The following is a 15,537-nucleotide window of genomic DNA, read 5'->3' as shown; positions in this document are numbered from 1 at the left end:
ACAATAATAAAAACATGCAAATAAGTAACAAGTTAATACTCAGCTTTTATCTCAGATGTTTTAAGATCTGTCCCGGATGGTTGTCATCAGTAGTTTAAAGAATAAAAGTCCAGTCATCCCCAGGGTCCCTCTTAGTATGTAACTCTACTGAGTTACTACACTGGGGTGCATTAGAAGTCTGTGTCCGCTGCAGACAGACCTAGATTTCAGGAACTTCTGCTATGTAAAAGTCTCTAGACTTTATACCCATTCTATGAAGCTGGATGTAGCAGTCTGTGCACGATATAAATTATCCAAAATGACACGATTCCCGTTCACATAGTTATGGACACAATGGCCCATACAGCTTACTAGACAGTTCCGATCAGACATACTGATAGCAGGAACATATATTTATTATAATCAGTTTGCTTAAACACTGGCTACCCTTCCCACACACTATATCTTCCACACCAGGTCAAGGGTAAAAGACAGCTGGCAATTAGAATGGAACTATATTTCTAACTGGTGCCTATATGTCTGTAAAAGCACTAATCCTAATAAAAAGTACATTTATATAGCAACAAAGTTATACAGATACAAAATGGAGGTTATACATGACAAAATGGCGTCCAAAAAGTAGTTAAAAATATCACCCTATACAATAGTCTTATATGTAAAGAAATCCATTGCACCATCTTTGCATGAGAGATTTTGTAGGTGTCTTGTTAATTTAGAGTGCCACGGTTGGCGTCTAGGCCTACGTAGAGTGTGGTGGGTAACTGGAGCCACTTCATCCAGGGCTGTTTTTGAGAGTTCGGTTCAGGTGTGATACCACCATCTCAGGAGTAGTAATTGCAGAAATAGGAGCAAGCTGTTGTTGCAGAGAGGAGGACAGTACTTGAAAATTAATATCATTAATATTTCTGCGGGCTTGAGGTGGATTAAGCGATTTCAGTGTTTTTTTTGAGTTTGAAGTATTAGAGGACAGCATGCAGGTGATAAGGTTATGATCTAAGAGAGGAAAAGTAAAATTGGTGAATACAGACACTGAGCACAGCTTAGTGAATACAAGATCAAGGAAGTGGCCCTCCTGATGAGTAGAGGAGTCAGTCCATAGGTAGAGGCCGAGAGAGAAGTTTGGAGGCATGAGCAGCAGATTTTGGGCTATCAATCGCAATGTTGAAGTCACCCATGATGATTGTTGAGATGTCAGAGGAAAGGAAGTGAGGGAGCCAGGCAGAAAAATCTTCCAGAAATCGTGTTGGTTGCCCAGGTGGGCGATAGATAACTGCAACACGTAGCGAGAAAGGAGTGTAAGTTCTGATGGAATGTACTTCAAATGATGTGAATGTGAGTGATGGAACCTAGTAGTATTATAGTAATAGTAGTATTATTGTAGAAAGATACAGCCAAATTGAGTAGTATGGGCTAATAATAATTCTATAATGCGTGTTCTAAATTGCAGTCTATAGTAATGAGGATTTTTTTTCTGTATATCTAAAACAGGTTGAAATAAAAATGTACATGTGTAGTAAATAAGATGTAATGAATATAATGTAGTACAAATTAAATCTGTTTTCTTCTATTTTTTTAATGAAAATGTATACTTTTTTTTTTATAGTGTTTCTAAAGTCTCAACTTGAAAACTATATCAGTTCCCTGGAGAGGGTGCGTCTTATCAGAACAACAAAACGTGAAGGACTGGTGAGAGCACGACTTATTGGTGCAACCTACGCCATAGGAGATGTGCTCACGTTTCTGGATTGCCATTGTGAATGTGTCACTGGTTGGCTAGAACCACTTCTAGAGAGGTACTATATTTAAATTTAATAATTCACTTTGGGTTTTTTGGTTGTTTTTTTCATTATTTTATATGGAATTTATATTTAAAAACTATGCATACCCCCTCACACACACGCACACGCATAAATAAAATAAATACAGATACAATTTCACACAAGAAGAAAAGAGCATTTAGAACCATAATTCTAAATTTGTGCAATAATTAACAGCACATAGAAAATGCACAGAATAATAACAAATCATACTACATCTCAATATCATTAGATATTTAAATACAAGAAAAAAAAGAAAATAATTGATATACAAACTAGAAAAACTGAAAAAAAAAAGAAATACACAGATGTATAATTATGAAGCAAGGCCAGCAACTAGGGATGTGTTCCTCAGTATTGGTGATCATGCATATCTGGAGTCTAGCCAGTGTATAAAAGGGTATGCATATTTTTCATGTTGGATAGTAATGCGAACCAAAGATAGCCAAGAATAAACTTTCAGTCCTTTGTGAATCATCCAAGACCTGACAATAATTGCTTTTGCCAGTGCACAGGCATGAGTAACAAACAAAGTACACTTATTAATGGAGTCATCAACAAATATTCCTTAACAACAATCCCATTGAGGAAAGTAAAGACCTGGGCATAACCAACTCACACAGAACTGATTGCACCATTTCCCTGGATTGAACTGTCAGGGGACAATCCAAAGCCAATGCCAAAAGGAGCCCACCCCAATACTACATTTAGGACTTAGATTTGAAGCATTGCCCCCAAACCTGCATAGTTTAACAGTTTTTTTTTATATACTCTGTGAAGAATAAATGGTTTAATTTGTTGCACTCTAATTGACACCAAAGACAGCCGAGGACACTCCAGTGCCACTTCCCAACTATCATGATCCGTAGGACCCAGGTCTATTTCCCAGGTAGCCCTAAGTTTGGCAAGTTATCAATATCCTAAAAAGTCAACATTTTGCTTCCAGATTTGAATGTCCTGTGGCATTAATGAGGGACCTGACTCAATAATTCTGCCTGCTAGTACTACCTGTAATGGGGTTAACCCTGCATTGTCCCCTTTTGTCACCTAGGGCCTAGTTGGTGTTTCAAGCTGGTCCCACGCTGCATGACACCTGATGTAGAAATAGGGCATAAATGGCCCCATGTGTATGCCCTATAAGGGGCATAACAGTAGATTTATCCTAGCTGATATGGAGATCCGAATAAACACCCAAAAAATCGATAGCCTGAAGTACCACTGGTACAGCTGTGATATAGTTGGCTATAAACAACAGAAGGTTATTTGCATAGAAAGCCACTCTGTATTACCTACCAGAGACTTGTAAACCTATAATGTCAGGCGGGAGTGATTGTATAATACATGCCAGAGATTCCACAGCAATTGCAAATAGGGATACGTAACAGGTTCTGCAGGGCTGCCACTTGGTCCTCTGTTCACACCTTTACCAAATTTTACAGATTTCATGAGTTCGCGTCGGAGGACACTTCGGTACTTGTTTCCTAGCACGGCCACACCGATTTACATCGGGGTGGTCTTGTCGGAAAAATCGCGTCGATCGCATCGCATGCGATTTGGTCGCATGCGATGCGATTGATGCGACCGACCCGATTTTTTGATTGAATCCAATGTAAAACGGGTCCCTGGGACCCGATTTTACATTGGATTCAATGTAAAATATTCCCTAGACCCCCAAATTTTACTACGTAAACCCCACGATAGACGCGAACCCGAAGCGTGGCGAGCGCAGCGAGCCCGCGAGGGGCGGCGGTGCGCGTCCTCCGACCTTTTCATTCCCCTACTATCCACGTCGGCGTGGAGTTGAGAATATATAGTGTGGCGAGCGGACGCGTATAACTTCACAGGTATACGCGTCCCCTCGCGGGGCTCGCTGCGATCGCCACGCTTCGGGCTCGGTGGCTCGCTGTGCTCGCCACACTATATATTCTCAACTCCACGCCGACGTGGATAGTAGGGGAATGAAAAGGTCGGAGGACGCGCACTGCCGCCCCTCGCGGGCTCGCTGCGCTCGCCATGCTTCGGGTTGGCGTCTATCGTGGGGTGACGACGGGGCCATATATAATGTGAAATGGGTCATATTGGCCCATTTCACATTTTTCACATTTTTTTCAATGTGAGATGGACTTAATCAAGTCCATCTCATCTTGTGCCATTATAATGGCACAAGACCGACGCGATGCTCACGATTTCAATGTTAAAAATTATTTTGACATTGAAATCTATGGAAAAATCGGGGGCATCGCGTCGGTCGCGTCGGGACCAATGTTAATGGTCCCAACCGACGCGATGCCCCCGATTTTGTACCTTTGCCGGCAAAATGGACCTGATTTTAAAGGAAATCTGGTCCATCGTGGGGATCGTGTACCTTAACTTAAAGGTACACGATCCCCACGATTGTGGCCGTGATAAGAAACAAGTACCGACACTTCTTTTGGGCAGGCAGTGATGAGAACTGTCAGTCTGAGCGTACCCTTCCAAAGAACCGGCTCGTGAACGTCCCAATGTTGAGCTGTGTCACCAGGATGGACGAAAGAGAAAAGGGGATTTTTGTAAGAACTTACCATTGAAACCCCTTTCTCTGAGTCCATCCTGGTGACACAGCAATCCCTCCCTTACGCTCAGTAAGTATACCAGTCATGTGTTTGTCATGTTATGGTTATATGAGTGTGCATATAAGATGTTCAGGCATTGTACTGAGTTATGTATCCTAGTGTGCTTTAGAAGTTGATCTGAAGCATCATGGGACGCCTTGCGGCCTAGCGGCTCCTGATTGGCCGCTAGGCCGCAAGGCGGCCAATAGCGGCATTCGGGGGTGGAGCCTCACGATGTACACAGAGTACCGTGCAGCTCAGCTGTTCGGTCTGGTTCGCGTTCTCGTTTTTTTTTTTTTGCGAAGACCCCTTCCCTGGACTACGTCGCCCTGGGACAGGTGAGTATGGTTTCCTTCCACAGCTTCCACCATGGATTTCGTCGGACCCGGACAGCGACGGTCGACATGGAGCAGAACGCCGACACAGGACCAGAAGACCAGGACATCAGGACCAGGGCTACGTGATGAAGATAGGTAAGTATCAGTATGTAAGGGCTTTGGATGTATTAAAGTTTTATTTTAAATGTGTGTCAGTGTGTTTTATTTTACTATTTTTAATACTGTGGAACTACAAGTGCCAGCGGGCCCTTTAATGCCCCGCAGGCTGGGACTTGTGGTTCTCCAAGTCCCAGCTTGCAGGGGAGGCTTGCTGGGACTCATAGTTCACCAGTATTAAACAATAGTTTATTCTTTTTTTTTTTACACCAAGATCAGCCCGGTGACCACAGCCCAGTGTCACCGGGGACAGCACCAGGCTTCAGCCTGGTCAGGTAAGTCCTGGAGGTGCCCCTGGCCAGGCTGACTGGTCAGTAGGGTTAATGTTTTGGCCGCGGGACCTTATATCATAAGTGTCCCCCGGCTGTGACATTACCCTGCTGGCTGGTTTGGCCTGGGGCTGGTTCTTAAAATACGGGGGACCCCTAGTCATTTTGTCCCCCGTATTTTGGGAACCAGCCCCGGACCTGGAGCCTGGGGCTGGTTGTTAAAAATCGGGGAACCCCTATTTGTCGGGTTTCCTGATTTTTAATCACCGGCCCGGCTCTTTCAGCCTGGTGCTGGTTACAGCTGTGGTGGGGACCCCACGCTGGTTTTTCTTTTTATTTATTTAATTTTTCTATTTTTTTTTTACACCTTGCAGCCTGCACGGATCTGACTGATCCGTGCAGACTGCCTGTACGAATTCGTATTAGCGGCCGTATATATGACCAGCTAATACGAATCATTATACCATCGGAGGTTTACAAAGCTGTCGTATCTGACTGCTTTGTACATTCCCCTCCAGAACACGACTTTGCATACGACTGAAACAGAAATACTAATACGAAAAACTAGGTTTTTTATATTGGTAAATTTCCCCCTAAATCTGTCTGAGGAAGACTAGGTGCCTGCGCACTGTGTTTTCAAGAAAATTCGCAGGGATTCTGTGACCTTCCGTTTTGATGAGGGTATGGTTTCCTTGCTGGGAGAAGCATGGAAAACTCCTGAAAAAAGATTAATTATGCCCAAGAGATTTGCTAATATGTACCCCATGCCTGAGGAACATGTGAAGTTTTGGGAAAGGTTCCTCTGGTAGATGCACCTGTGGCTAGATTGTCCAAGGCCATGGCTTTGCCGGTTCAGGGGGTGCGGCCTTTAAGGATCCAGTTGACAAAAAAGTGGAAGGATGTCTTTAGGCAGTTTTTGAAGGCGTGGGTTTCACGCTTCGTCCCATTATTGCTTCCGCTTGGGTTACCAAGGCAATGATTAAGTGGGCAGAAGCCTTAGGCAGTCAGCTCCAGCCTGATTCAGAGGCTTTTACTTTAGCTGAAAAGCTTAGATGTGCAGCAGAGTACATTTATGAGGCTGGGGAAGAAGGCGCAAGAATGGCGTCCAATGTTTCTGCCACGTCTGTTTCAGCTAGAAGAGTACTTTGGCTAAAAGCCTGGGAAGCAGACAGTGAGTCCAAGAAGACGCTTGAAACTTTACCTTTTAAAGGTGAGTTGCTTTTTTGGGGCAGAGCTGAAAGCCATTATAAAACAGGCTACAGGAGGGATGAGTACATTTCTTCCCACTACACCTAAGACTTCAGTATCTAAATTTGGAGTTTTTAAACCTTCCTTTCGCTCCTCCTTTCGGGGCGGAGCGTCCACCAGAGGACAGGCAGGAAGAGGTAGGTTCCCAGCCCAAATCCCGGTTCGGGGCCTTTACAAAGAAGCATGTGTCAAAAGGAGAGGATAAGTCCTCTGCATGACAGGGTGGAGACTCCCCGTTCTGGGCTGAGTGGGGGGTCGCATCTTGCAGTTTTTGGACAGGTGGAAAAATCCCACCATGGATCCTTGGGTTTATTCAATTGTTTCCAAGGGTTACCAGATACATCTCAGGGGATCCCAAGGAGATTTCTCCCTACACATTTACCGTGGGCCACCAGTATGCGGACTGCCCTCATGGGGGCAGCATTGTCGCTCAAATAAAAAGGGCTAGTGGTCCCAGTACCACAGGAGGAAAGAAAGAAGGGGTTTTATTCAATCCTTTTCTTAGTCCCAAAACCAGACGGGTCTTTCAGACCTATTCTAAATTTAAAATCTTTAAATCTTCATCTATAGGTGGATCACTTTCGCATGGAGTCTCTACGTTCAGTGCTATTAAGCATAGAGCCGGGAGAATTCTAGCATCTGTGGATATACAGAATGCTTACCTACATGTACCCATTTGCAAGGAACATCAGTCCTTACTCCACTTTGCAATAGGGGAGACTCCTTTGCAATTCCAAGCTCTTCCCTTTGGTCTGGCTACGGCCCCGAGGGACTTTACAAAAGTGATGGCTATCATGGCTGCGGAAAAGTGCGCTTCAGGAACATCTGAACTTTGCGATGCAGTTTTTACAAGACCAAGGGTGGGTGTTAAACCTTCCCAAGTCTCATTTGACACCAACGCAAAGACTGCAGTTTCTGGGGGTGATCTTTGACACCCACCTTCACAGGGTGTTTCTGCCAGAATCCAAGGCAGTGGACATTCGTCAGCTGGTGTTGATGATTTTACAAGCTCCTGCCCCTACAGTTTGGCAGGGAGTGAAATTACTCGGCAAGATGGTGGCAAACTTTGAGACACTTCAGTTTGCCGGGTTTCACTCGAGAATTTTTCAGTGGAACATCCTATCATGTTGGTCAGGGAATGCAAAGACTATGAAACAGGAACAGTTGGTTCTGTCTCAGGAGTCAAGAGAATCCATGATCTGGTGGACAGACACAGAGACTTTGCAGCTGGTGCATTCCCTTTGCTCATAGCATTGGCTGGTGGTCACAACCGATGCCAGTCTCAGGGGTTGGGGGGCGGTAGCCCTTCACGGTTCTTCTATGGTTGCAGGGTCTCTGGTCCAGGAAGGAATCCAGGCTGCCGATCAATATATTGGAGCTCCAGGCAGTTTGGAACACCCTTCTGCAGGCGGAGGATCTTCGGAAGGGGTTGCCTCTACGTGTGCAGTCAGACAATGCCACGACTATGGCTTATCTGAATCATCAGGGCGGGACTCGCAGCAAAATGGCAATGCAAGAAGTCTCGCAGATTTTCAGCTGGGCAGAGATCAATATTCCTGTCCTATCGGCTGTGTTCATTCCGGGGATCCGGAATGTGGAAGTGGATTTCCTCAGCAGGGCGGATCTGCTGGAGGGAGAATGGGTACTTCATCAGGAGGTTTTCCAGGAGATTGTGGATCGCTGGAGGCTCCCTGGGGCGGACCTGATGGCGTCGAGGAACAACTGTGAGGTGCCAAGGTTTTGTTCTCAGACAAGGGACCCGACAGCTTGGGCAGTGGATGCCATGACCGTTCCATGGCATTTCAGCCTGGTATGTGTTCCCCCCTTTTCCAGTGATTCCATGGGGACTGAAGTGAGTAAAGTCCCAGAAGGTGCAGGCTATTCTGATTGCACCGGACTGGCCCAGGAGGTCGTGGTACTTCCGACATACTGAGATTGTCGATGGAATATTGGTGTCTTCCTCTTTGGCAGGACTTGCTAAGGCAAGGACCGTTTGTACACCTGGACCTATCTCGTCTCAATTTGACGGCGTGTCAGAATGATAATAATAGCTTCTGACATGGAAGAGGGGAAACAGTCCTTTTGAAGTTGCTGATGGTCTCTTAGCATGGGCCAGATGAACCATTGAACTCCTTGTTCGCATCCATGTACAATCTATGAGATTGAAATAGCAGTTTTAGGGCTAATGTTTTCAAAGAGGTGTGCACACCAGTCATCTTGAACTGCTCACCACCATATACGAGAATAATCCAATTTATCAGCCAAGTACTGGGGCATTATTTGTCTACAGTCAGTCTCTAATTTATTTTCTAACTGCCTATAATACAATTTTTAACTCAGCCACTCTTTGTATAAAAGTCCAACGAAGGAAAACCTTTTAAAGAATCCCAGACAATCGTTATTGGAGCCTTATTCGGCATGGATCGCTAAATAAAGAGAAATCAGTTGCCTGTGATCAAAAAGTCTCCACCCAAAAAGAAAGAATACTTGACCCTTGCAAATTGTGAATGCATTGCAATTCCATTCTCAAAAAAAAACCAAATCTGAGTAAATCTAGGGCTTCCACTAATCTAATGAAGAACAAGGCATGAAATGGTCATCACTGACATCAGAGACCCGCCCAAAAACCGCCCTGGCACACCTGTGCTTTCACAAACTCAGAAAGCGGCATATGTCTGCTAGCTTCCTGTCCTGTGCCGACAGGTGGTATTTCATGCCCTACCATCCAGGGCGTGGAGAGAGAATATTATAATGTGCCGAGCCTGAAGCATTGCAAGCATATCAAGCCATGTGAGGGAACGCGGTGCACTTTTTCGGTGTCCATGTCAACTGTTAACATGTTGACATTTTGACTGTCGACCTTCCCAATAACGACCTAATGCTTGTGTTAACCTAGTGACCCTGTCGTCCTAAAACCATGTCGACCTTTTTCATGTGTTGACCTAAGGCTCGTCGACCATGCCACAGTGCTGCAGCACAAACCTACCTGGGAGACTGAGGAACATACTGTATGTGACCAATATCTGAATATGACACTAAATACATAGTGGTAGAACTGAACATCTGCTCACAAACATTGGAAAACAGACAATGGTCATTCATACTAATTGGTTAAAGCCGTTTGATTTAACAAATTTATTCAAACAATTTTATTTGTTTTGCATTTGGAAGCATATGGTTATTTGTAATTTGCTCCGATATACAGTATATTGACAGATTTTGTTCCCCACAGGCAGATAGGACAGAAATCTTTAGGTGTACACCCAGCATTAGACTGCAGTTGCACTTGTATATTCATTGTATGATTTATTGTATGAAAGACCTCTGGAGGGATACTGCAACATCCTTGCCACACTCCACACTTTTGGGGCCTACATACATGCCGATATTAAGGCACTTTCTAAGCGACTTTGCTAAGATTGGCAACATAAAAAAACAAGGTGGGTTGTAGAAATTAGAGCGCAATTAATTAGGAAGGTGCTGCCCACTATAACATAAAAAGGGGGCTACACCACCTCGCAAGAGAACAATTCAACAACAGATAATGTTTGGTGTGGCGCAACATTCCTAAATTTATGTTTTACAACAACAAAAGGGTTGTAATTGACAAGATTTATGTATACATATAAAGAACAGAAGCAAATAACAGAAGAAATGGAGCAATACTTAAATGGATCTCTTCTTCATATCCTGGGTACAAACAGTGGTAATGTATGTGATCCTAGGATCTGACCAGAACAACAAAGAGGGGGACAGATACCTGGGTATCTAAAAAGGGCGCCTGTGTCAGTCTGCTGTACCAAGCTGCAACTGGTGGAAAAGGGGGTGTCAAACCCCTAAAAGTAATCAGAATTTAAGCGAGGGATGGTTGCGCTACACACGAATTGCAGGTATACAATTTGAAATTTAAAATTTAAAAGAACATTTATTGCACAACAGTACATTTAAGACCCAATTAAATTAGCTTAAAAGAAGCTCAAGTAAAATCATGAAAGTAACATGAAAAAATTATTAAAAAAATGTAATTGAAAAAATTGCTGCAGTCATGCATACACGTGTTATTAGAATATTTAAAGAGGTCACCTTATTCTCAGGTATGTCCTGTTCCTTTTTGGGCCCAAAAGGTATTTGTGAGACCTTTTTATAGGTGTGTATATACGGGGGTCCTGGATGTATGTTCGTTGTGCTTTTCTCCACAGGGTTTTTATCCAGCTTTTCCACAAAGTGATAAGTGAGCCTGGGGGGACTTGTAGGATCTCGATTTTGTGGCAAATTAGAGAGGTGGCGTTCCTCCACAGCAAGTGTTTGTGCCTCTCTGACGATCCTCTAGTCGCTGTCGCCCAGTCAGGTTTTATTTCTGCTCTGTAATGAAAGCACCTGTATGGGTGAAATGGGTGTATGATGGCAGCAGTTTGGGGTGTACCAATACCCAAGGTCCTGCAGCTTTTTCAAGGTGGGGCAGTGAGCCGTGTCATTTTTCACGTTTATTCAACGATTGGTGAGTGCCCTCTTTGACCCAATCCTCCAAACACAAATTACACTCAGGTGCCTCCAAAAATGGATAGGTAGCCAAAAGAATACAGCGTGGCACTCCAGAGATTTTCAAGATAGCGATTTAATCCAGCAATAACACCAACGTTTCAATGCCTACTTGGGTATTTTCATCAAGGCTTACTGAAAAAGCCTTGATGAAAATGCCCAAGTAGGCATTGAAACGTTGGTGTTATTGCTGGATTAAATCGCTATCTTGAAAATCTCTGGAGTGCCACGAGAGAGAGAGGGAGAGAGGGAGAGAGGGAGATCGATCCAATCAGGATATTTATTCCATCACTTCAGTAGAAACATATAGATCAGGTCGACGTTTCGGCCACAGAACGTGGCCTTACTCATGACCACATCACACAGACAGACAAATCCCTATCCACAGGACCACATCTTATTCCCACCTGGGCACCACCCATCAGTCAACCGACCAATCAGGACTGAAAATCCAAATATTCATTGCAATGTCATAATCACTTAACAACATACAAGTAACTGGTTTAACATCGCTACCGCGATGTAACTTACCGGCCCACCGCCATATCACATCCACGAGGTCCGGGCGTCTCTTCTGGGTTCCTCGCTTCCTGGATGCGGTCCACGGGGCGGAAACGCGTCATCATGCGTTCCACCCTCCGGGGCTATCATATACACAGACCTGGCTTGCTCAGCAAGCTCCGGTCATATGACCCCGGAAACACACACTTCCTGGAGCACGTCATATGCGCTCCATCTGCCGTTAAGGAGGTGTGTCAATGCGTTCCAAATAGTTATCATGAAATATTATTCAAAGGACTAATTATCTACATATTAACTGATCGTTCAGGTGACTTTATGGTGGTCTCCCATCGGGGACCAGAGGGGGTTCCTGTTAACATTAAAAACACAAAACATATAAATAAACCCACAGGAAAGATATATACAGTGTCACCATCGATGGCCAACCGATAGTGCAACCCGTATCGCAATTTATGCGTGTTTTAAGAAACAACTCTGAAGAGGATCTGGCAGTTGTACAGATTGATGAAATCAAGCAGAGATTTCTGGAACGTGGCTACGTTAAGTCGTCAATTGATAAGTGCCTTACCAGGGCAAGAGCCTTATTTAATAAAGAAGTCGTAAGAGAAACAAAGGCTGCACCTGATAGGTTGCTGTTCAGCATTAAATGTGACACTAAACTGCAAAATTTTGTGTGTGATGTGGTCATGAGTAAGGCCACGTTCTGTGGCTGAAACGTCGACCTGATCTATATGTTTCTACTGAAGTGATGGAATAAATATCCTGATTGGATTATAAAAAAGCCCTGGTGAGTGCCATTCCTATTCTTTTGTCTGTTTATGTGACCTCCACGTGGGACCACTGAAAGGCGACCCCAGGCATTGGATTGTTTGTAAGTGTGTGCCAACCTGCTCCAAAATATATATATATATATATATATATATATATATATATATATATATATATATATATATATATATATATATATATATATATATATATATATATATATAGTATCCCGTATCCAAAATGCTCGGGACCAGGAGAATTTTGGATAACGGATTATTCCGTATTTCGGAATATTTTAATATTTCAATTATGTATTTTGAAGTATGTTGCATGTATGCTGTATAAACACATAAAATACACCCAAATATATTTTATTACCACGTAAAATACACACAAATATATTTTATTTGTTCAAAAAACAAGGTTTTAAAACATGAAACAAAATTTGTGTACTATCTCAGATATTGAATTTGAATGCCACGCAATCATTTACTTGCACATATATAGTGCCAGTTACATATCATGTCACCAGTAGTGCTGTTACAAATGTCCCCAGTGAGTTTTTAGCAAAAAAAAAAAAAAAATTTGTCGCTTTCTGGAATGTATGGTTTTCGGAATAATTCGGATAACGGATACTCGGATACGGGATACTCAACCTGTGTGTGTGTGTGTGTGTGTGTGTGTGTGTGTGTATATATATATATATATATATATATATATATATATATATATATATATATATATATATATACTGCAAACGCCTGGTTTTTATAGAAATATCTACATAGGTGTATAGAGGCCCATTTCCTGCAACCCTCACTCCAGTGTTCTAATGGTACTTTGTGTGATTAGTAAACCCTTACAAACTATTGTGCAATTATTATGTTAGCACAGCTGAAAACAGGTTTGCTTAATAGGAAAGCTTTTTGGATGGGAAAAGGGAAAAAGGTACCTCGCACTGACTTCTTATCTAATCACATGAATGTTAAACCAACATATGCAAATAATTACTCGGGCATTAATGTCTCCCAAGCAAATAACTTAGTTGAATGCAAACGTAAAAATAAAGTAGAGAAAAGATAGCTCTCTTTGTTGGGGCACTTCTTGTAACTTATTAAAAAATACTTATACATTTTTATTGGATATGCTTTAAAATCTTAGATCATACATCTGCTTTTGGCTGGGGACAAATTCCAGCAAAAATTTAACAAGACCCTTGACCACTATTATGTGACAAATACATTTTAGTTCTCTGTATAAGCAACTTACATACAAATATAACAATTTAATAAATTATTTAATAAATCAATTAAATAGGTGTGTAATTAATTAAGTGAATAATAAACTCTATCAACTGGGGTATTCAATGCTCTCAGATTTATGGATTTTGTTAAACCCTATGAGGCATTAGTTAATCCCAGATGAATAAATATACAAAGTGATATGAACTAAAAATTCATTAAATCCATAACAATGTACACAACAATTACAATATATACAATTTAAAAAGGCGAAAACTTTTGGATGTGAATGGTAATCACCGATGAGATTCCACAATAATTATTAGTGGAATCATATGCCTTCTCATCTTGGATGTCTTCTCGCCAACTCAAATTTAATATTTCCAAAACGGAATTAATTATGTTCCCACCAACTAAGAACAGTTACCATCCTGACATCTCCATCGCTGTTGACAACTCGACAATCCACCCTACCCCACGAGCTCGTTGCTTAGGGGTCATCCTCGACTCTGAACTGTCCTTCCCCACATTCAATCTGTCTCCAAATCCTGTTACATGCATCTAAAAAACATATCCAAAATACAACCCTATCTCACACAAGACACTACCAAATCTCTTATCCTAAGTGGTCTTCCCAAGAACAGACTCTCGCCACTGCAATCCATTTTAAATGCTGCTGCTAGGCTGATCTTCCTTGCAAGACGATCATCGTCTGATCCGCTCTGCCAGTCCCTTCATTGGTTGCCTGTATCTTACAGTATTGAATATAAAACACTTCTACTCGCATATAAAGCTATTAACCATACTACACCAGCTTATATCTCTTATCACAAAATATCTCCCATCTCGACCACTCCACTCTGCACATGAACTGCGTCTCTCTTCTGCACGGATTACTAGCTCCCATTCACTATTACAGGACTTTCATCAGGCTGCTCCCATCCTATGGAATGCCCTTCCACGCACAATAAGACTCTCCACTTGCCTCCAAACTTTCAAGTGTTCCCTGAAAACTCACCTCTTCAGGCAAGCCTATCACATTTAAGTTGTACATGCATAACCCTCTGTGGCACTTATAGCTTCCCTTCTGGACTTGTAACTTGGTGGGACTGCTATGCTAATACTGATGCCTGTCCTTGTGTTTCCCTCCTATATCCCTATAGATTGTAAGCTTACAGCAGGGCCCTCTAACCTCCAAGTCTGTCTGTCATTACCCAGTTTGTTTTATCACTGTCTACCATTGTAAAGCGCAACAGAATATATATATATATATAGTCCAGAGGGAGGGAGGCACTCAAAAAAAACAAGATCACATTCTCTTGCAAAATAACATGTGTATTCAAGCGCCGAGCGCTTTTGGGGTTTCTCCCTTCTTCAGGGCAAATACACAGGAGAAGGGGGAAACCCCGAAAGCGCTCGACGCTTGAATACACATGTTATTTTGCAAGAGATTGTGATCTTGTTTTTTTTTTTTTTTAGTGACTCCCTCCCTCTGGACTCTGCATGTTTGTCTTTGGAGATTGGCACCTGCATTTATTTTGTTTTGGGTCGAGTGCCGACTAAAGGTGGATAGTGTGTGTGTGTATGTATGTATGTATCGGGGGGACGCGATGCCCGCGATTTCCCATTGAAATGTATTGAAAAAGTCAAAATCGCGTCGGTCGCATCGCATGCGGCCAAAAAAAGCATAAGATGGTACCGACGCGATGCCCGCGATTTCCCATAGGGAACAATGTAAAATGCCTCAATTTACCAAAATCAACATAGGGAACAATGTTAAATGGGCCAGAGAGCCCAAAAAACCCCCCTGACCAGTGAAATGGCCCCCCAAAACGAGTTAACGCCACCCCACGATCAACGTGAACCCGATGCGTGGCGAGCGCAGCGTTGCGCGTCCTCCGACCTTTTCATACCCCCACTATCCACGTCGGCGTGGAGTTGAGAATAGATTAGTGTGGCGAGGGCAGCGAGCCCTGCGAGGGGACGCGGATACCTGTGAAGCCCGCGAAGGGACGCGTTTACCTGTGAAGGTATCCGCGTCCCCTCGC

General features: G+C 43.0%; 1 protein-coding gene across 2 annotated transcripts in view; it reads left to right on the top strand.

The window, feature by feature from the left end:
* Positions 1–15,537, top strand: part of GALNT4 (polypeptide N-acetylgalactosaminyltransferase 4) — a 145,009-nt gene that overhangs the window by 59,244 nt on the left and 70,228 nt on the right. For both annotated transcript variants that reach the window (XM_083188374.1, XM_083188373.1), the window contains exon 4: positions 1,604–1,793. In XM_083188374.1, coding sequence (XP_083044500.1) covers positions 1,604–1,793 — 190 coding nt within the window. The remainder of the gene's footprint in view (positions 1–1,603; positions 1,794–15,537) is intronic.

Source organism: Crinia signifera, chromosome 5 (genome assembly GCF_055691185.1).
Source record: "Crinia signifera chromosome 5, ASM5569118v1, whole genome shotgun sequence".
Classification (NCBI taxonomy): domain Eukaryota; kingdom Metazoa; phylum Chordata; class Amphibia; order Anura; family Myobatrachidae; genus Crinia; species Crinia signifera.
The sequence above is the reverse complement of the archived record's forward strand: the minus strand, read 5'-3'. Positions and strand labels throughout refer to the sequence as shown.